The following is a 23,868-nucleotide window of genomic DNA, read 5'->3' as shown; positions in this document are numbered from 1 at the left end:
AGGTCAGGTGACAGGTAAGGTGTCTGGACTGGTCCACTCCCTGGCCGTCACAGACCCCAGTCAGAATGCCGCTGCGTGATTTCCTGGCTTTTACTAAAGCTGCTGCAGGTGTCCGAAATACAGGGCGCCTATCAGCAGCGATCAGCTGCTCTGCGGCGCCCCCCCTTCCCTACCACCTAGTTGCGCCCGGGGCACATGCCCCGCCTACCCCCCCTAGCTACGCCCCTGCTTTATGGCCCTTCTAGGCACTGTATGATGCTATGGTGGACAGAACAAGAGAACAATGAGTCACAATGCCATGAATAAATAGAAAATAGTATCAATTTTATTATAATAAAAAAGACAAACAGTATAAAAATACAAAAAAGGATCTAAAAAACATTGTCTGTACATGGACCACACAAACAGTAATAATACATTCACGGGTAGATATTCACTGATACACACGGAACAACGTTATATACCATGCGGCTACAAAAGGACACCTGTTTCAGTTCTAAGTACTATTATGATATCAAAGTGTTGAGACGTAGTATATAGTTTAGAAAAAAAGGTACAAGTTGTACATAAGAATATATGTGGAAAAAGGGGGAAAAAACTGCCCGAGTAAACCACAGATAAATGTGATGATGTACTTATCATCTGGCAAGGCACAGAATTAGAACTGATTAAGTTCATGCAGGAATTAAACATCAATACTTTGAACATAAAATTGACCTACACCCTTGATAGACGAAGGGTTGATTTTTTAGATGTGTCCATTGAGGCTGATGAGGGAGGAGTATTACAGACTGACGTCTTCAGGAAAGAGACGTCGGTCAACTCCCTCCTGCATGCCACCTCGGCACACGTATACTCTATGGTCAGAGCTGTCCCAGTTGGTCAGTTTCTCAGGATGAAGCGGATTTGCTCTTCTGAGACTAAGTTTGAGAATCAGTCACAAGATCTTAAAAATAGATTCCGAGAAAGGGGCTATAGCCAGAGATGCATAAAGCAAGGGTATAGTCGGGCCCAAAAAATGGAACGTAAACAACTGCTACACCCGAGTGGGATGATAAAAAAGGACATGACTAATAGTAAGATCAGATTCATTTCAACTTATAATAATCAGTGGCAGACAATGAGAGCCATATTACAAAAATATTGGCCCATCCTACAGATGGAACCAACTTTGTCAACAGTCCTAACCGAAAATCCACAGATGACGGCTAGAAGGAGCAAAAACCTTAAAGATCTACTGCTGAAAATCCATTATATACCTATACAATCGAACCCCTTCTCAACAAGGGGTCCGATCCAAGGATGCTACCCATGCGGAGGCTGCGTGGCATGTGTCAACATTTTACGGACCACCTCTTTTGATTCTATCAAAAATGGACACCGTTTTAAAATCTTACACTCAGGGGCGTAACTAGGAAAGACTGGGCCCCATAGCAAATTTTTGACTGGGGCCCCCCCTCCCCTGGGTGTCACACAACCCCCCCCTTGTAGATAGTGCCTTTTTTACAGCCCCCCCTGTAGATAACGCCATACAGTCCCCCCTGTAGATAATGCCATACAGCCCCCCTGTAGATAATGCCATACAGCCCCCCCTGTAGATAACGCCATACAGCGCCCCCTGTAGATAACGCCATACAGCCCCCTCTGTAGACTGTATGGCGTTATCTACAGAGGGGGGCTGTATGGCGTTATCTACAGGGGGGGCTGTATGGCGTTCCCTACAGGGGGGGCTGTATGGCGTTATCTACAGGGGGGGGCTGTATGGCGTTCCCTACAGGGGGGACTGTATGGCGTTATCTACAGAGGTGGACTGTATGGCGTTCCCTACAGGGGGGGGCTGTATGGCGTTATCTACAGGGGGGCTGTATAGCGCTATCTACAGAGGGGGCTGTATGGCGTTATCTACAGAGAGGGCTGTATGGCGTTATCTACAGGGGGGTCTGTATTGCATTATCTACAGGGGGGACTGTATGGCGTTCCCTACAGGGGGACTGTATGGCGTTATCTACAGGGGGACTGTATGGCGTTATCTACAGAGGGGGGCTTTATGGCGTTATCTACAGGGGGGGCTGTATGGCGTTATCTACAGAGGGGGGCTGTATGGCGTTATCTACAGGGGGGGCTGTATGGCGTTCCCTACAGGGGGGGCTGTATGGCGTTATCTACAGGGAGGGCTGGCTGTATGGCGTTATCTACAGGGGGGGCTGTATGGCGTTATCTACAGGGGGGGCTGTAAGGCGTTATCTACAGAGGGGGGCTGTATGGCGTTATCTACAGGGGGGGCTGTATGGCGTTATCTACAGAGGGGGACTGTGTGGCGTTCCCTACAGGGGGGGCTGTGTGGCGTTATCTACAGGGGGTTTGTATGGCATTATCTACAGGGGGGGCTGTATGGCGCTATCTACAGAGGGGGCTGTATGGCGTTATCTACAGGGGGGTCTGTATGGCGTTATCTACAGGGGGGACTGTATGGCGTTCCCTACAGGGGGGGCTGTGTGGCGTTATCTACAGGGGGGACTGTGTGGCATTATCTACAGGGGGGGCTGTGTGGTGTTATCTACAGGGGGGACTGTATGGCGTTCCCTACAGGGGGGGCTGTATGGCGTTCCCTACAGGGGGACTGTATGGCGTTATGTACAGGGGGACTGTATGGCGTTATCTACAGAGGGGGCTGTATGGCGCTAACGCCATACAGCCCCCCCTGTAGGGAACGCCATACAGCCCCCCCTGTAGGGAGCGCCATACAGCCCCCCCTGTAGGGAACGCCATACAGCCCCCCACCTGTAGGGAACGCCATACAGCCCCCCCTGTAGGGAACGCCATACAGCCCCCCCCTGTAGGGAACGCCATACAGCCCCCCCTGTAGGGAACGCCATACAGCCCCCCGCCTGTAGGGAACGCCAAACAGCGCCCCCCCCACGGCAGGGAACGCCATACAGCGCCCCCCCTGTAGGGAACGCCATACAGCGCCCCCCCCTTGTAGGGAACGCCATACAGCCCCCCCCAAATGCGACCTATAATGTGTCCTACAAATAACATGCATCCCTTATCCACAGGATAAGGGATACATGTGTGATCGCTGGCAGCGATAGGGAGAACGGGGGACTGAAAGTCCCCTGAAGTTCTCCATCACTAACCTCTGACTTCCGGCGTCTGTGTCGGCAGCTCAATAAAAATGAAAGGAGCACTGGTCACGCATGCGCACAAGCGCGACCGGCGCTCCATTCATTTCTACGGAGCTGCCGACACAGACCCCGGAAGTCCGAGGTTTGTGATGGAGAACTTCAGGGGACTTTCAGTCCCCCGTTCTCCCTATCACTGCCAGCGATCACACATGTATCCCTTCTCCTGTGGAGAGGGGATACATGTCTTTTGTTTAATGGCAGAGCGGGGAGATACCTCCCTGCTCTGCCATAGTGTTCAGTGGCGTCCCGCTGTAGCAGCCATAGCGGCTGCTAGCGGAGCTTCCGGCCATGGTGGGGGCCCGTGCCGGCGGGCGACACGGGCCCCCTCATGCCGCGGGCCCCGTAGCAGTCGCTACCGCTGCTACGGCGGTAGTTACGCCACTGCTTACACTACATTTCATGTAGTACGACTCATGTCATTTACTACGCGACATGCGGTTGTCCAAAGGTCTATGTAGGATTAACAACTAGACAACTCAGAATTCGCATCTGTGATCATGTACGAGATATAATCGCTGCAAAGGAGATTGATGACCTAACATTACTGAAGACTATTCCTAAACACTTCAAATTATACCATGGGTGTGACCCCAAAAAGTTTCTGGCTTGGGGTATAGACATGATACATTGTGGTGTCAGAGGGGGAGATGCTAAGACGTTGCTTGCACGGAAGGAATGTAGGTGGATTGTTACACTAGGAACTATGACCCCATTCGGCCTCAATGAAAAATTACGTTTCGCTGCCTTTTTATAAGGTTATGTTAATCCTCCCCATTTTCTTGGTTAAAACGGTCTACTTCCCTCTGCTCTGCTGTTATTTTTATCATATGTTATTAACTTTTTGTTTCTCTGTCCATGTCTAGATCCTGTTAGAGGATTCCTTACAGTGCTTGACACTTGGGTGCCAGTGACGATATACAAACTGTGAGGAGTTATCAGACGAGTACCTGTGATGGTGTATATAATATCAGGAGTCATCAGATACTTCCTTGACCATCTATCAACAAGCCTTTAATGAGAGATTCTTTCTCTCGTGGATACTTTTTGACTCAAATCAATGGTGTTGGTTTTTCTGAATTGACAGCTCCCCTCCCTCCTTTATTCTCTATATTACATCACCTTTATTGCATTGCTTAGTTTCATTCACATCTTCTTTACATGGCTTTCATGTACTTAATATCACTCGTTTGCACTTATTGTTTTTATTTATTTTGTGTTTTTTTTCGTATTGATACATCACATCGCGATTTATTTATGTGTATGACACTTTTTGTACTATTTTGGCACTCACCTTATGTAGTTTCATTATTTTCATGGGTTCCTCTTATCCCTTGCATATACTATATAGTATCTGTATTCATTTGACTAACTGCCATTTCACATCATTTTTTGCCCCTCCCTTTTTTATAACTAGTTTGCATCCTGTACACATTGGTTAGATCCTCTCCGGGATATGTTCAATTCAGCACATAGAAGCCACTTTATATGACTCCAAACTGTAGATATATACTCACGACATTCTCCTCTCCCTTGGGGTAGCGCATGCGGCCGTGACACTGAGGATATGCCTCCTCTCTCCTCTCGTCAATACACGGGCTCTGCGCGTGCGCTGTCTCCTTAGAGACGCGTCCTGGGGATGCGCACGCGCAGTAGCTGTGTGACGACAGGCGTTAGAGGACTCGGGATCTCAGGTGAGTCCCGCGCATGCGCCGTTGACCATCGGACGTGATACGCCGAAACACACCTGCTGACTACACGGGATTCCGGATATAAACTGGACATGACACTTATTGCTCAATACCCCCCTGAAGAAGCTGTACTTGCGAAACGCGCGTTGGGGCATTGCAACCATTGTGCGGACCACTACATTCTCCTTATTTCCATGGGTAAGATTTATCACACGGACCCCCCTGGTGTTACCAGGTGGGTATAGACTCACACTTAAGGCTATCTCAGGACACCCTTACTCGATTTATCTGTGGTAACTCAGGCAGTTTTTCCCCCCTTTTTCCACATATATTCTTATGTACAACTTGTACCTTTTTTTCTAAACTATATACTACGTCTCAACACTTTGATACCATAATAGTACTTAGAACTGAAACAGGTGTCCTTTTGTAGCCGCATGGTATATAACGTTGTTCCGTGTGTATCAGTGAATATCTACCCGTGAATGTATTATTACTGTTTGTGTGGTCTATGTACAGACAATGTTTTTTAGATCCTCTTTTGCATTTTTATACTGTTTGTCTTTTTTATTATAATAAAATGTATACTATTTTCTATTTATTCATGGCATTGTGACTCATTGTTCTCTTATTCTGTCTATGATATATGGGTGTCGGCTATTTTTCGTTGGAAGTGCTTTGATACCTAATTGACTGCACTTAACCGGTTACCTGACCTGTGAGACGTATGTTTATAATGATGCTATGGTGGTATTACAGGGGCATTGTATGGTGCTATGGGGGGCACTGTTGCTATGGAAGCAGTAAAGTCATACTGTAGGGTGCTATCAGAGTACTAAGGGTGCCATAAACACATTGTATGGTGTAGCATGATTAATAACGAAACAGAAACAAAATACATGATTCCACATTTACAATCGAAACAAATTCTTTCTTGAAAAGACAATCTATCTATTTCACTATATAAACTATATTACACAAGACAAGAACCCAAACTTAATTTTCAAGACACGCTTTGATTTACCTTGTTCACTGAGGTTGGGAATCTTCTCCACTGGACCGGATGTTAATGCTTTGGGTTTATTTCTTCCAAGTCTCTTCTCTTCAAAATAATTCTGTGCCACAGAAGCCTGGGCATGTAATAAGAACAAGAACCACCAGACCCGAGGAAACATGGTTGACCTATGAAGGAAAATTAATTATTTATTAATTTAAGAAAACCCTACAAAGCATAAAATAATTTCTAAAAACTTTCAAATGATAGCGTCAGTCAGACATTTGTGTTCATGATGTAACTTGCAGTAGACAGATAAATGCATTCTTTTAACTGGCTGCTGTAGCTTTATCCATATTTTATCCATATTGTTTCTAATGAATTATTTATTCTATCCAATTGGCACAAACTAGGGCTTATTATAATGACTGAGGTCATATATGAGGGTGAATAACTATGGATCATTCAAAAATGTAGGTGACATAATATAGCTGAAAGCAAAAATCAAGCATTCTATTGGCCAGGTGTTTGTTTCTATGCATTTCAGCCATTAGGTGGCGCTGAGAGTTTTCTGGAGTGCTAAATGCACACACTATTGTAAAGTCGAGTTCATTCAGTTTTATACTAATCTATAAATTTCAGACATAATCTGCAGCACTCTGCACATATTGGTGACACAGATATTAAGCTATGGCTCTAGGTAAAGGTTTAGCTATTCACACACAATTAAAAAAATTCAATACATTTATGTTACCAGTCCTCTCTTTGCCCCATGCCACTTGACAGCTAAGGCCCCAATATTGTGCGATGACATACCGTCGACAGTGACGACACATCACATGACCATGACTGCCAATCAGCAGACAACACTACGATGATCTGTCATTACACAAGATAAAATGCAAAGAGCCAATCAGACCAACAGCACAGAAACGTGTGGTGACAATCAATAATGTAATTGTATAAACTCTTATAAAAATTATGGTTAATTCCATTTAACAGTTTCTTATATGCACTCTGATAACGATGGTGTCCAATAATAGACTTTTTATGACATGTAAATTATCCCCCAGTGAGTCCTTTTACCATAAAATAATCTGTTTCTGGCCCAGCCATCAGTCAGTATGAATAAAAGCCCCTGTTAGTCTCTCATTTATTTTAGTGAAGAGTGACCCTACATCCATGCTTCTCCATCGATAGCTGGGAGCGGGAATGGTCAGTGCCCAGGATTGCTGGGAGTTCCGGGTCCCAATTCCTAATTGATCAGACTTCTTTCACACGGCTAGGTGACATTTCGTAAATAATTTTTGTTTGACAGCCCCAAGCTCGCTTGGTGCCTATGGCAGGGGTTTCAGAATGCACCGAATCACCCTCGGTAGCTGTCGGATGGGCAGTTATTCATTTAAAAGCCCCCTTTTGCCCACCTTCTTTTACCAATTCCTACTGTTCTCAATTGACACAAGTTATTCAACTTTCTAATATACTTTGTGATTCAATTCTTCACCATTTTCAAGATATTTGCTGTCAGTAAATGAGAACACACTTGTTTACATTCAAAGGCAGTAAACCTGTACGCATTCAGTGATTAAGCTTTATTAACATAAGACCGGCAAACCCCTTTAATTCAGGACTAGATGGCCACTCTACCGTGGATCTGAAGTAGGGTAAGCTGAATACTGCAACTAGGCTCTCAGTACCATACTTCATCTCTGCCACCACTGCTCTCTCCTTAAAGGGTAACTAATCGTTCAACAAACTTCTGACATGCTATAGTGACATGTCAAAAGTTTTGATCATTGGGGTCCGAGCACTGAGACCCCCACCAATCGCTAAAACTAAGTGGTAGAAGTGCTCGTGTGAGCGCTGTGTCACTCCGTTTCTGTTGGACTTTTCTCGGAAAGCCGATGTAGCGGTGTACGGGCTCAATAGAAAGTCTATGGGCCCGTACACCGCTACATCAGCTTTCCGAGAAAAGCCGAACAGAAACGAAGTGACACAGCGCTCACACGAGCGCTTCTACCGCTTCGTTTTATCGATTGGTGGGGGTCTGAATTGTCGAATGTTTAGTTACCTTTAATCAGCAGCTTCTCCTTACAAGGAATAACTGATTGTGGAAGTCTATTCCTATGTGATATACACCGTTCATTTACCAATGCACTAAAGCAAAACACGCATCTTCCCCTGGTACCTGCAGAATTATCAGCAGCTCCGCACTGTGTTCGATTGGTTGTAGGAAATGTAAAGGCAGATTGTTTTCTTTTTTTTTTTATTAACCACAAATTTCACCCCCTATCAATGCAGTTTTCTTCTCCTCCTGCCCTGTTGTCCGGGCCTTCACTATATCTGTATGCTAACATTCCCTGACAAAATAAATGACAAGGATATAAAGTAATCCATTGTATAGCGTTCTTTTTAGGAACGCCTCTAGATAGTAAGCTTACCTCTGGAATCTGCTGATTAGTAATGCAGTCAAACACATATTTTAGAATACAGCATGCAATAAAAGAGACGCATTCCCCGATTAATCTTCAAATATCAGCCCTAGAGCTAAACTTCAGTGCACATGTTTGAATAGTCTCGGGGGCAACTGTATGGTTTTGCTAAGAATGTCTCATGCTGGGGGTCAAAAATATTACAAAAATGTTCTAAAAGGCTTACATTGTCGTGTTTAAACCTGTGTTACCTTCTATCTTATAAAAATATATCAGATTTTATGATATCATGATTATATAGTGTCGTATCAAGTTATGTCTAGTAATAAAATATAATGATTGATGTTTATATAAAATATTTATTCTACATATGAGTATATTCAAAAAGAAAGGCTTTAAGAATAAAGGAGCCTTGGGAATTTCCTTTCTACAGGGATTTTCTTTAAGTTATTCAACTTCTAATCATAGTTAGACCTGTATCTGGGACAACCAGTATGACCATCATTACAGATGGGATTTGCCAAGATCAGAGTTGTAACTAGGCTTTCCTTTAAAAAGATTCCGTTTTCAGTCCTAAGCCTGTATCTAAATACCCAGGTCAAGGTAGAATGGATTGTTGGCACACTCCCCCCCCCCATACCCCCATAATGCTAAAATAAGCCATTACATATAATGAGCATTTGATTGGATTTACATACTGGATCCCAGAGACGGGCACCAAATAACTATTATATTCTGTGCTATTCGACTTGATTACTTCATCTATAATATTGCAGATTTATTTCAGTGGTGAGAGGGTAATAAGCCGCTGCCAGACCCCTCAAGTAGAAGCTTATCTCCTGCGGGAACAAAAGATCCCTCTTTCCATGATCTCTGCCGTCGGGTTGGGGAGTTATGAGGCCACCCATACATATAGGATTGTCCTCCGATTCTGCCAAAATTGACTTTTTTCTTACGTGTATGGCCAGCATAATTGTATAGTCTGTCTACCAATGACTATAGTGCCAATAGTAAGTAAGTAATAGTAAGATTTACATTTTCATAAATACATATTCATTTTAAGATGAAAAAGTATTTTTGTTTCTCCTCGCTTGAAATAAGAAGGACATGAGGCAATAACAGAATTCAATGAATACATTGACTGATCTCTTTATGACTTTGAACTGTCTTTTAGCTTATAATTTGGAGAGACTTAGAGACTGTAATATGGCAATTAAGAGAAAATTAACGGTATAAGAAGCGGAACAATTATGGAGTATGAAAATACTAATTTGAAAGTAATCATTATCATATCACTCTACTATTCATATATAAAAGGTTGTATGAGACTGGTAAAAGGCTCTGCTTTTTTTCCAGTAACAGCACACACAAGAGTGTTTTTTGCTCTGGAGGACCCGGAATGTTCGTGCATTACATGGTCAACTCTTTGATTTCAATGGGAATTGTTTAATACTTCATTTATCCTGTGGTGGTGCTGCAGGGAAATTGAATTAAGTTCCCCTACAGGTTACAACTGATCGCTGGAGGTCCACGCAATGAGACACCCTATAATTCGTTTATTGCCGGGAATCTTTTTGTCAAAAAAGGACAGACCAAAGTAGACAACCTTTTTAATATGCAAAGAACATAATATAATATCAAAAAGAAAAATATTACACACCATCAGGGTGCTGGTGTGATTTATTCAAAACATTATTGTTTTGTGGCTTATGGATCTTTTTATTGTATTTTATTTTGTTGTAGAGGGAAGGCGCAGGCCAGGTTAGTTCTATTCTCCCTCCCGATGGGTAATATGAATTTTTACTGGGCTCTCCTACTTAACAGACAATGCAACCTAAGCAAGCAATAGTGGGAACCCAAGGGTGATATGTCGCTTCTCTCTTCAAAAGTGTAGGGGGAAACAAGTGCTGCTCCACCTCTCCTGAAATAGGGAGTGTGCAGTAGAATGAACCAGCACCAGTGCAGGGGCCACATTTAGGTTTTTGCTTATTTTAGACTAACTCCATAATGTGATATTTTTATTTAAATGCTTTGTAGAAAACATATTATGAGAAAAACTATTAGGACTAAGACAAATAGTCAATCGTAGCCAAATATGTTTTCTTTTAAATATAGTGGTTAGTACTCGTTGTAGCAGCTACGTGTTCTGGTACCTTAGGAATTGTGAACTGTACAAGAAACTACCATAGCACTGATAATTTGGAGATAGTTACCTTAGGACTAAATTAATGGGGATTAGTTAAAGAGCTTGACCAGGATTAGAAAAATATGACTGCTTTCTTCCAAAAACAGCTCCAAGACCTGTCTATGGGATGTGTGTGGTATTACAGGGAATGAAGCTGAGCTGCAATATCACAAAAAACCTGCGGAGGGCTGTGGCGCTGTTTCTATAAGAAAGCAGCCATGTTTTTCTATTCCTGGACAACCCCTTTAAAGAAGAAAGTTGCTGCATACACATACTTATACTTTTACTTTATAAACAAACATACATCAAAACAGAAATATATTCATTTTTATAGAGATTTAAGGTGTTACTTAGTTATGTGCAGCTCATTAAAATGGTTTCTATATACAGAGCCTGAAACAATTTTGCAAGGAAGGATATATAAGAATAAAAATAACAACCAGAGTACAAGCATTGATCTCTAGGAATGGCCAAGACTTCACTGGAAAAAAATGGGTTTCCCAGCTAAATCAGAAGCTGATCACAGCTAAGAGACAGACCACTTGCCTGCTATGGTTCCCGTGGTGAAACGGTAGCCGGCACTGAATTTTTTCCCCTGATTCATTCACACAGTCATAGAATTTTCCTGCAGCCGTTACTAAGGGGAACTCATTGCATAGAGATGTTTACAGCTCCCATTAAGTTTAGTATAAGCTGTATAAATCCATATACAATTATCTCCCCTTAGTGGTGGCTGCATGCATACAGAATTTTAGTATTTAACTCTATGAGAGCGTGAAGGGAAGCAAAAGATTTGAAGTTCTATGAGTGAAAAATGGGGTCCGTTTTGATTTTTGCTATGGGCCCCCATGATTTCTGTGCACGCCTCATCCATTTACCAACTACGTGATCAGGGCTTTGATGAAAGTCCCAGCAGTGGCAAAATTTAAAGCTCTTTGGTCCCAATGCAAAAATTCAACCAAGGCTGTCCCCAACAGTTACATGCCATTTATAGCGCTGCTGTTCTCTTATATAGTAGAGAGGGTCTTTGGAGCCCCTCAGACACTAGGGGCTGGATGCGAGTGCAACCTCTACACACTCTTTAGTTCGATTGCTGTCAGTCTGACTGGATTTGAAATATATGGTTGAGCTCTCATACAACAAAAACCCATATACATCTACTAGATCATTGATAGACACTGACTGCATTGTTTAATAGGAGGTGCTGCTTATTCTACATGATGGGAAAGCCCTGTTTTATGATGGACAGTTAAGCCTACATTGAATGATTTATGTTTTTTTTTTCATGTTCTTTAACCATCATTGACAGCCAAGTTCATTCAAGGAGCTCATTATTAACATTTTTAATTGCGCAGTATACGTTTTTCTAATTTTTCTCAAGGTTTTATAATCAATTACATATGTATCGCCCAAACTGTCCAGTATTTATATAGCAAGTTAATGATTCTATTTAATATAATTTAACATTTTGAAATGTAATTTTTTTTCTCAGGGTTTTGTGTTAATTTGACATTTGAAATTGGGATTTTTTTTAATGTATTATATTTTGCCCTAATTTGCAAATAAACGAAAAAAAAAAAGAAATAAACAAAATGTAAAACAAAACACAACAACCAAAAAGCCTAAAACACCCTATCTGCATGGACATAGCAAAAGAGCCACCATGTTGCACTAATACTCCAGAAAATGACAAAATTCTATGAAAACAAGATATATTCAGTGTCTCTTGTAAAAGAATGAAGGTTTTACCTGTGAGTTTTGAGATGTAGAGTAAAGTGAGGTGGATCAGGGGTTGTAGGAGCGCAGAGCTGGGCTGCAGATGTTAATAGCCAGAGGGTTTCTTCCCCATGTTACTGCTAATCCTCCTTTCTTAGATCTGTACTGAAGACTACTCTATATTTAGTCTTATAGGTGTGGGCTGGACAGCTCCTGTACTTGTCAGAAAAGCTGAAATATTCTTAACTTAGGAGTTTATGCAAATACACGTGAGGAGGGTCTGAGCAATTTACAATGTGACACAACTTTTCTTTAAAAGTATTGGAACCATGAAATGGCTAAAGCAGTTTTCAGGAATATTTCACGTTACCTGTATGGAAAATCTTGAGTATTATATTTATCAAAGATCTATTGGTTTCTATTGAGGGGTAGATTAAAAAGTTGTAATATTATTTTTAAAGTTCCATTTGAATGGTTTCCTTTATAGGAATCAAAACTCGTGCTAGATGTTGAATCATTCTTTTATATGGATTTTTCTTTTTTAACGTGAAGGTGTTTTAAAAACGTATCCATCACTGCCATTACTAGATCATCCCAGACCCCCCAAAAGTGTTTTTGAAGAAAGAAAGCAAACTTCAATAAGCTATATATGTGCGTACAGAATATTCTTAGCCCCTTCTTCTTAGTTGTAACCAATCTTTCCCAGAAATAGTAGTATCTTAGACATGCCTGTATGGAACATTCCAGGATCTGAATCATGAGGACAAAACAAAATCTTATATTTACAAGTTTACATTTTTGGAATTTGAGGGGAATTTCCACTTTATACTTTTTTCTGTGACCACAAATAAATTATGATCTGACCAGCTCAGGAATGACTGGATGGACCTCTTACGATCTGAAGCTCACATCAGGTTTTATCCTCCCAGCCCTCTTTAAAATAAGTTCTATCAATCTCCTACTGGGAGATGTTTCTGAAAATAGCCCATAGGGGTTACATCTTTCTCTGATGAAACTTCTATATGGGAAACATCACAGCCCTGGCCTGTTTCAGATGTGGGGAAGAATCAGCAAATACATACCACTGTTTATGGTCATACTCCTCCATCCAATCATTTTGAAACAGGACACTGCTCTTTACTCACACACATACCACTCAATGAATACCCTTAACCCCTGGTTGGACTCTCTTCATCTACCCCAGTTGCAAAAGTGACAAATTGTTTGTATTTCCGCTTTGGCACATAAAACCATTCTACAAACCTGGTTGGGTACAAACAATCTCTCCCGACGTCTTTTAAACCTAGCGACCAATTGTATTATCCAACTTCTTCCCGCCTACATTAAATTAGGAATAATTGAATGTTTTAACTCTACTACTTGGTACTTGGAGCAATATAAAGAAAGTGGAATTCCATATGCTGGTCCAGCTATGGTACCTTGCTCATGTGTTTCTATATTGATCTTATTTTTTGATGATGCCATTGCAACCCCCACCCCGCCCTGTGGTGACTTTAGTCCCCTACCCTCTCCTCCCCCTTTCCCCTCCTTATTTTCACAGACCTTGTATCAATTGAATGGTTGCAATACCTCAGACAGGCGACAATCAAGATCACTTCGCTGGGCGAATACCTGCTACTTGACCGGAACTTTTGTCTACACTGTTTCAGTAGGAGCCTCATTCAAGGAACCCATGAGCAGCAACTGTGTAGGTTTGGTCACTTCTTTTGCGGCACCGTGCACAAGTTCTTCTTCCTGGCCCTCTTTCCTCCCCCTTCACCTTGTTTGTTGTAATACAATATAATTTGTTGAAAAATGAAGATTAAACAAATGAATTGGAGGGGAAATGCATTAAAAGGGAATCTGTTACAAAGGCCGACTCCTTTTCAGAATGGAGTTGTAATGCACACATGTGGTCTGGGAGCCATCTTGCATATATTTCCAATGTCCACTACCAGCTGCCCGAAGAGGAGTTAGTGACTCTAATCAGCGGGTACCGTAGAATGTTTCTCTAAAGCTGGTAATACAATTTCGATTTTGACAAATTTCTTCCAAACAAAGTCAGATATGTATGGAAAAGTTGATGTGCCGTGTCTGACTTTGTTCAGTCATTGACAAAACTGGGAGAATCGTTGGTGCCAAACAACAGATGTGCACCCCATCAATAGGAGCCCAGCCTGGGTCACAGATGAAGGGAGAAAAATTGATTGTCAATTCATCGCTTTAACTTTGCGCTGTCCTCCATAATGACAACCTTCACAGACCAAATATGAACAAAAAGTATTTCAGAAAATGGTCATCTGAAATCTGTATGGTATTTAGTATGGCCATTGTGATTTAGAGTATATATACAGTAACTGTCTCTGTCTAAGCTAGAACACAAATCATGAATAACTTTATAGCATGTTGCTAGCTTAAATTTAAGGACGCTGTCTCATGTAAAAAACCCTGGTCCAGCTTCTATGACCCCTGACAATGAACTGTTATCGCCAAACATTGGCCATGGAAAATGTATCATCACATCGTCGCCATTCTATGAGCAAAGGGAAATATTGGCTTGGTATAAGAGATTTTATTTTCATGGGTTTGCAAATCATACTAACGTTAGCATAACCAATGTGTGGCGTCAAAAGGATTCTGTGGTTTTTACCCTCAGACCCCTTCATCAGGGGCCTATAGTCACACTCTAGGGGATGCATGTGATGCCCCCTGGCCATGCTTTCGTTTGGCACTATTTATTATTTACTTTTTCAAGCTGGTTCTGTTATGGGGCACTGCTGCAGGTTTGCTGTGTAATGGAGGCACTATGGACATAGACAAATCTGCTAAAGCTTGGACAGATTACCACACATCCTTGTTGCTCTTTTCCAGCTCCAAATTTGCAGATAGCTATTCACCCCCTTTACACCCGACACCTCTGGCTAAACCATGTGAACTAAAAAGCTACAGTCCCAACTGCCCAGATGGTTATAAACGTCAAAGAAGCAGGGTCATTGGTCACTTGTAGAAACAACACAGCACTAATGTTTAAAACACAGTATAATTGCCAATAGAGAGCTTCTGGAAGGCAACCCAACTGCAAATCCAAGGAATATCATCGACAGGACAACCAAAGTGACAGGAGATGTGTAGCCATAGCCCAAGCCCGGCACCCGCACCACGCAAACCTGTAGAAGGCGGGGGGGTCACTGCACTTTCTTTTTTTAAGCATGCTGTCCAGTAAGACGGCCAGGTGTAGTGGGGCCTGTGGTCACCTTCAAATTGGAAAATCTGGCAAAGCATAGTGCTGTGGTCTACGAGACACTATGAAAATGCTCATGGGCAGCCCGGCGCAGGCAGTATGATGACGTCACTGCATCCTGCCGCCTGCACCAGAGTGTAAGAAGTCTTAACTCGTGTGAATGGAGTTGGTGAGTTTAAGTTATTGTTTTTTTTTAAGGGTGCAAAGTATGCATTATTAGGCTGGGGCACTTCTGTAGGGGGCATAATTACTCACTGGGGGCATCAAAGGGAGAATTATTACTGAGTGGGAGCATAAAAGGGGTGTTATTACTAAGTTGGGCATAAAAGGCAGCCTTATTAGTGAGTGAAGTAAAAAAAGGGTGCATTATTATTAAGTAGGGCGTGAAAGGGGCATTATTACTAAATGTGGCATAAAAGGGAGCACTATTACTGAGTGGTGGCATAAAAGGGCATTATTACTGAATGGGGGCCAAAAGGCGGCACTATTAGTGTTTTGGGGCATAAAAGGGGGCATTATTAGTGAGCAAAGGCATAAAAGGGGACATTATTACTAAGTGGGCATAAAAGAGGGCATTATTACTGAGTGGGGGGATTATAACTGTTTGGGGCACTAAGAGGAGCACAGGAGCATTATTACTGTCTGGAGCCTAAAGGGGACACTATTATTGTGTGTGAGAACTAAAAATGGCACTTACTGTGTGTGGCCTATAGGGGGCACAAAAGAGGAGTACTATTACTGTGTGGGGCACCAAGGGTGGCATTATTACCATCTGGGGCACTATGGACGGGGAGTTTGTATAGAGGTGGGGAATAGGTGGGAAGTGTGCTGAAAGAGTAAGGCGCCTATGATATCTGTGTGTTAAATTATGTAGAGACAAGTTGTGTGTGGGAGAAGTTATCATGAAGAGGAAAAGAGAAAGTGAACGACTATTGTCAGAAAAGACGTCACCTGTGAGTCACTGGATGTTACTGTAGTGGTGATATGTGGTCATGGTGTGCGGTATTATTTTGCCCTTATATAGTGTTTTTTTTTGGTAATGTTGGTCTTGGAATACTTGGAGTTTTCTTTAGTAATATTATGATGGTATGTGATGGTATATGTATGGTGATATTTGCTCTTTGTATAGTGCTTTTATTTGGTAACTCTATGACTGTATTATTTAGAGGCATATTATCATACATAAATTAGTGCTTATGAAGGCCCCACACTGCTGGTTTTTATTATAAAGTATATCCAGACATGGTGAATCGCTGCAGCCCTGTATCTCTGCTGTATGTATTATAAATGTAATTTTATTTGGGGGGGGGGGGGGATAAAACAAATCTCCTATGAGATCAAAAGTATTGGGCATGTTGAATACCAACATGCCTGACTCTTCTTTCTCCCAACATTTACTGTCAGGGGAAAGTTAGAACACTCCCAAACATGTTAGACGGTTGGCCGTTCCTACCAAAGTCAGTGGGTTTGGCCGACAATATAAAATGGGACCACCTTTAATCATCAAATTCGGCAATACTGAATACAGTATTACATAGGTGAAATCTTCAGCAATATCTACAATACATGATGTTTTACTGCTGCCCGCTTCACACCTCAAAGGGGCCCACTGAGACTCTATTGCCCAAAGTCCCACATAAATCTGGAGCTGACCCTGTCATAGCTATATCTCTATAGTTCTAAAAATAGACATGTTTCCTAGTAAATAAAATCTTTCAAAGCATCAAATTTCCCCTCTGTCATACTTCTTAACACCTTTGTCTCAGCCTTGATCCTTTACATTGAAAGCTGAAAGTTGCACCTAGCTAGTTACCTGACAATAATTACAACTAATTTCTACAATATTTTCTATCACATTCCAAAATGTATCTTACATTACGGTTGTAATTCTTTATTGTGAACCTCTCAGAGGGATAACACATATCCCATTAATCATCCAGGCCCTTGGGTAGTAAATTATTTTGTTTTTCTCCATTGGGGGTTTATTGGAGCACATACTGTAATCCTTCACATCAGGCTGAATATGAACGGTTGAGAATGTCGGCAGCTATTGGCAGGGCTGGTGTCCGATGCATAGTGGGTTGAGATCTCACATAACTGCTTATATCTTATGATGCCATCTCTTTCTAACTATTTTTACAATCAAGTTGGATGGTTATCAATAATAATTTTTAAACTATCCACAGAATATATTATATCAATGGTTCTGCAGTGCCAAGAGCTTGGCGGAGCCTGCATACCTGGTCAGAGAGTAAAAATAGGCAACCTATGTACTGATACTTCCGGACTGGTAGCAAAGACAGCTTCGAGGGAGTTTAGTTCGTCTGTCAGTCTTTACTTTGGGGCTTTGAACCACAGTGTGTTAAACTTTGAGGCGTGAGAGATCACTTTGAAACATATCCCATAACAAAAAAAATCACTCATAATATAAAAGTTCTTGAGCCATCATCTTCTATCACATTGTTAAAAATTATGAAGAACCATTTCATAGTATTGCAGTCCATGTGACTTAGGGTACTGTATCTGTGCATCTACGTGTGTCTCAGTATTGTCACCTAGAAACAATACTTTTATGGTAGAATATGTTCCATGCAGGATCAGCCTTAGGTTGGATGGTGACCTGTGCAGTACCTACTATTGACGCTCCCTCATTATGTTGTATCATATAGTGCCCAAATAATACATTGATACAGTGTACAAAAAACAGTGCCAGACAGTTTCCTAATCGACACTGCCCAAACAATAAATGAGGGAATGTAGCTGCATCCCAGGCAAGACCTCTGAAGGTGTTCTGTGGTATCTGGCACCAAGACGTTAGTTGTTAGGAGGGGCATCCATGGATTAGTCTTGTTTTTTGAGCACATCCCACAGCTGCTTGATCAGATTGAGATCTAGGTAATTTGGAGGCCAAGTCAACTCTTTGAACTCTTTGTCTTGTTCCTCAGGCCATTCCTGAACAATTTTTGCAATGTGGCAGGGAAATTATCCTGCTGAAAGAGGCCACTGCTATTAAGGGATACTATTGCCTTAAAGGGGTGTACTTGGTCTCCAACAATGTTTAGATAGGTGGTACATGTCAAAGTAACATCCACATGACCCAAAGCTTCCAAGCAGAACATTGCCCAGAACATCACACTGCCTCTGCCGGCTTGTCTTCTTCTTCCCCTGGTGCATTTTGGCGCCATCTTTTCCCCAGGTAAGTGATGCACATGCACCCGGCTGTCCTCATGTTGTAAAAAGAAATGTGATTCATCAGACCAGGACACCGTCTTCAATTGCTCCATGGTCCAGTTCTGATGTTCACATGCTCATTGTAGGCACATTTGGCGGTGAACAGGGATCAGCATGGGCACTCTGACTGGTCTGCGGCTACACAGCCCCAAACACATCAACCTGCGATTCCCTTCCCTATTCTGACATCTTTCTATCATATCCAGCTGTAACTTTTTCAGCAATTTTTGCTACAGTAGTTCTTCTGTGAAATTGGACGAGACAAGCAAGCCTTCTTTAGCCACTGTATGCTGGGATTTCTTCCCATGTTAGCCAGTTATGTTTCTCACCACTTCTAAAAGTCACTGAGGCTTTACAGAAATAACAAGCTTCTTTATCTGTGGCTCTTAGGCCTGATTCACACAAGCGTATTTTACGTCCGTGTGACAGCCGTTAAATCAACGGCCGTCACACGGACCTATATAATTCAGTGGGGTCGTTCACATGGCCTTTGTTTTAACGGACCATGTGAAGGGTCCATTGAAAAATAGAACATGTCCTATTTTGTTCCATTTTCACGGATCCCTCCATAGACACAAGTCTATGGGGATCCGTGAAAACGGAACCCACACACGGGCACCTTGGACGTGAAAAACATCATGTTTTTCACGTCCCAGTTTCCCCCACGTTCGTGTGAATCTATCCTTACTTTTGCATTGCCTTGCAGCAAGACTTTAGTGTTTAGTATCATGTAGTATCATGCGAATATCTCCACATGAGGTTTTCTATCAATAACTGGAGAAGCCCTTCAAATGCTCAGTTTACATTTCAATTGGAGCAAAGATCACCCCCAATCTAGTACATCTTCTTGCAGCAGTAAGTTGAAAGCTTATTGCTGATGGATTGCACAGGTTATAAATAAAGATCTGTCTATGCATTTATACCACAAGTATATGATACCCTCATTTTTGGTATCTCTATCTAACAAAAAAAAAACCTGTAGGAAATTTGTGGCTCTATATACAGTAATGGTGAATGTAGACACACAGAATGAAGCATCTGATCATATTTTTTTTTTCTACCTCTTCCTAATATATAGTTGAAAGCGGTTATAGCACAAACCAGAATATAAAAGAGGGTCATGCCGTGATTCATTTTGTATCTTACATGCAGAAACTCGCGGTCTCAGCATGAAATCCATTTACAGAAGGCAATTTGTTTATAGCCTTTATTCTATTGCCTCTGTCAAGCAATGTATAAGTTGTTTGTGTAGGCTATTATATATTTTATGTTTGTTTACTTGTGTCTTGCTTTTTCTTATACTACAGTATATCTTAATTTTACAAGCGTTGTCTTAGAACTTTTTTAATGGATGTTTCGAAAGAAAATTCCACTTGTCATCTTACTTACAGACCCTTCTATTCCCACTAATATGGCTCGTAAAATGCAGCTGTTTTCAATGCTTATTATATTTCACTATGTATTTAGCAGAATGGTGTTCTTTAATACCAGAGCCAGCTGTGGCCAGGATAGGTGTGTTATTCCAAGTTACAACCTTGGGGCAAAAATAGTTTTGTAGAATGGAGCTGTCACTGAAGAATGCACCTCTGGAAGTTTTAGCTTCACATTTGTTTGCCACTAGGCTTCTGATTGCTGAGGTCTTAGATGGCCTTTGTTTAGCACATTTCTATGATTACTAATGTAGGACTGATATCATGACTTAGGGACCAATGAGACAGGTGAATGTTGGGCTGTGGAGGTGATGGTACCTTCGTTCTTACAACTTTTAGAAGCTCTGGTCATCATGCACCATGATCTTCTGAAAAAATAAAGTGTTAAAGGGATTTTCTCATGAAGACAACTCCTGTCCATATGCCCTATTAGAGTATATGTATGTCAGGACCACCCTGTGGAGATCTGCTTTAACAGAGTGGTTCCCATTCATCTGAATGCCCGCCTTGTAATACTGCATTTGTCTGGCTGATCATGTCTGTCCTCGGCAAAATCAGCTGTCTGTCTGGTGTGCCAGGAGCCAGACACCAATATGTAAGGGGTTGTCATGAGACAGACCATTTAAAGGCTTAATATAAAAGGTGTTCTAGGCGTTGTTACAGCAGATTTGAGAAGGAGCAGATGTTTTACCATCCATTTTTGTCGACAATAGCCTCGTCAAGGACAACATCTGTCATCTCTACATCTAGCCTCAAACATCTGGTGTACATGGCAATGACCAAATATCTGGGGCTCGGTTGACACTAGCTGATTTTATTACACAGACTTTGTGACTGATCGGTCGACTATTATTATTTAGAGGAATTAAACTAATATCAGTTTGCTTCAATTATGACAGAGATTTTTACAGGGCCCAAGTAGGCTACTGTTGGTTTTGGTGCTGTAAACCAACACTGACTAAACCTATAATGATTATTATTAAGCTGGACATACCCATAAGATAGCCTGCAGGCAACGTTAAATATCCGCCGAAAAAATTGCTATTGTCCGTTTTTGTATGGGCGGCTTTGAGGTTAATGGATGAAGGATTGAGCTACTGATGCACAAAATTACATCAGATTGAATCAGTTTTTCCAGCAGTTACCAGTGACTTGAATGGGGGGGAATAAAACTGAGATTGATTGATGGTAAAATAGTATATTTCTTTGTTAGATCATGGAAAACATAAGACATTTACACATGAATCATTTAAAAGAAAAATATGCTCCTGTGTCTAGATTTTGCTCTTACATACTTATTATGACACCCCATAGAGTTCTTTTGATTCCCTCATATGAACATCCACCTAATGTGGAGCACAAGCATGCCCAGTAACTCATTCCCACTACCCAGATCCTCCTGTACTTAGATAATGGAGGGGGTGATTCCTGCTATTGTCCAGGAATATCTCACCCTGGGTGACAACTGAGGGTATATCTTAACAGAGATGGTGATGGCAGATCCTCTTTGCTTAAGGCCCTTTTTCACCGGCCGATAAGCGGCTGTAGCAGCGAGCGCCGATCAACTAGACATCATTGATCGGCTCTGGTTTGCTCTGGTCAGACGGAGCTATGGAAGGGGACGAGTGGTCGTTACTCCGATCGCTCGTCCCCATCCATTATTATCATGTTGGCAGCGCGTCTCCCTGTTTACACAGGGAGATGTGCTGCAGACAACGATGATATTTCACTTTTTTAAAACAATACGACCAGCAGATTATCGAGCGTTTGCCCGTTCATCTGCTGATCGTTCCCCTGTTTGCACAGGGCAAATATCGGCAATGAGCGTTCTATGAAAGCTCGTCTGCCTAATAATTGTCCAGTGTAAAACCCCCTTTACTTTTCTTGCCTAATAAGATTTAGATAATCTCTTTAGATAATCCCTTCTTGTTAGAAAGGGTCCCCCGATGATAAACTGATCACAAAATGTGCCCTGCTGGGACTCCTAGTTATCAGTGGCAATCTGTTGGAAAACCTGGCAATAAGCATTTAATTTCCCTGCAGCGCCACCACAGGGAAAATCAACCATTAGATACTCGTTGTAACCCCTCTCAGCTCTGGCCAAGAGATGAAAATCCTAAACCAAGACACCCCCTCTATTAACTCGGAATTCCCTTATAGAAACTGTGAAAACGGGTTTCCTTAAAGTGGTTGTCCAGTCATAAAAAATGGATGGCCTATCCTCAGGCCATCAATATCTGATTGGTGGGGGGGGGGGGCACTCCCACTGATCAGCTGTTTTGAAGGGGCCGCGATGCTCGCACGAGCACTGCTTCCCCTTCATTATTGTCACTGCTCGTACTGTGAATCGCCGACACACTTGTAGCGCAGTATTACAACCTTCTCCCACTCACTTGAGTACAAGTGTGTTTACGATTCACAGTACAAGCAGGTGAGGAATGAAGGGGAAGCAGTACTTGTACTAGCGCCGCAGCCCCTTCAAAACAGCTAATCGGTGGAGTGCCAGGAGTCGGACCCTCACCAATTAGATATTGATGGCCTATCCTGAGAATAGGCCATACATTTCTTATGACTGGACAACCCCTTTAACTAGACAACTCACTTTAGGCGTGTGAGTCACCTTTTGTGAACTTCCATATTAGATTGGATCGTAATCGAACACGACGTTACAGCTATAGAGAATATCTTTTTATTGCTTATCATTTTGAGGACTAGGACTACCTCACTCTATTTAGCTTTGTGAGGTCTCTGAAGTTATTTGTTCATTTTATATAGTTTTTTATAAAAAAAATACGTATTCACATTACCAGTTAATAGTACAGTGTTCTTTATTATATTTCAAGCGCATTACAGAGATGACTAAGCAGCACAAGTAGCACAACATTGAACACAAAGTGTGTCCTCACATTGCCAGATAATACAATCATCTCACGTCGTCTCACTGTATAGTGGCTTCTTGGTTACATTACTGACTATAAAATAAAATTCTGGGTATGGTATGTATAGTAAGCCTTGTCTTTTCTTTAGATGAACGGAGCAAATCTGCTACCATCAATAATCTATCTGACGTCGGTGTGTTTATTGCCAACAGCTTTTCACCTTTGACTGTGTGGACTTCTGTATTTGATTTTACTATAGTCTACAGCCTATACCTGGCTGACCTTTTATCTCTACCGACCTGAGATACATCCGACTCCTGCGGAGCAGTAACAAATCACTGGTTGTCACCCAGGAATCCTCCGCCGATTAGCGTCAGACTCAATGGGGGCAATTTATTAACACTGACGTTTCATACGCCAGGCTTAATATAAAGAAAGTTGGAGTAAAATGCGCCTAATTTATTAAGAGGCACATCGTCCATGCGCTAGAAAGGGAAATGTACCGGCATAGATTTGTTCTATAGTTTCTGTCGTAAATTATAGTAAATTGGTCGAGCTGGGGTGACCCTGGCCCTTCTACTACGCTCCATCAGCGGCGGAAATGGCACAAAAAATTGAAATTTTTACTGCAAATTTGCAACTTTTCATTGGCTGATCGCTGCCTTGTTTACACGAGCCGATGAGCGCGTTAGTATGAACACTCGTTCAACCGATTAATGGCGTGAGACAATATATTTGCTTCCACTACTAAGCAGATTCCATTTTTTTTTAGTTCAGGGGATTTCACATAGTAACTGTACAGACTCATGATTTCGTTAAGCAACACATTTTTCTGAAAATAGCTCCTACCTTCCAATTACAATGTTTCCCAGGTGTAAATCTGTCTA

At 41.8% G+C, this 23,868-nt stretch overlaps 1 protein-coding gene across 1 annotated transcript in view; it reads right to left on the bottom strand.

Annotated features, from left to right (window-relative positions):
• COL28A1 (collagen type XXVIII alpha 1 chain) overlaps positions 1 to 6,048 on the bottom strand; it is a 49,793-nt gene extending 43,745 nt beyond the window's left edge. Inside the window, exon 1 of the mRNA XM_075831501.1 lies at positions 5,898 to 6,048. Within this exon, the coding sequence (XP_075687616.1) occupies positions 5,898 to 6,048 (151 nt within the window). The remainder of the gene's footprint in view (positions 1 to 5,897) is intronic.
• Positions 6,049 to 23,868: the final 17,820 nt, after the last annotated feature.

This window comes from Rhinoderma darwinii, chromosome 6 (genome assembly GCF_050947455.1).
Source record: "Rhinoderma darwinii isolate aRhiDar2 chromosome 6, aRhiDar2.hap1, whole genome shotgun sequence".
In the NCBI taxonomy this organism is placed as follows: domain Eukaryota; kingdom Metazoa; phylum Chordata; class Amphibia; order Anura; family Rhinodermatidae; genus Rhinoderma; species Rhinoderma darwinii.
This window is presented reverse-complemented; position numbering and strand designations above follow the sequence as displayed.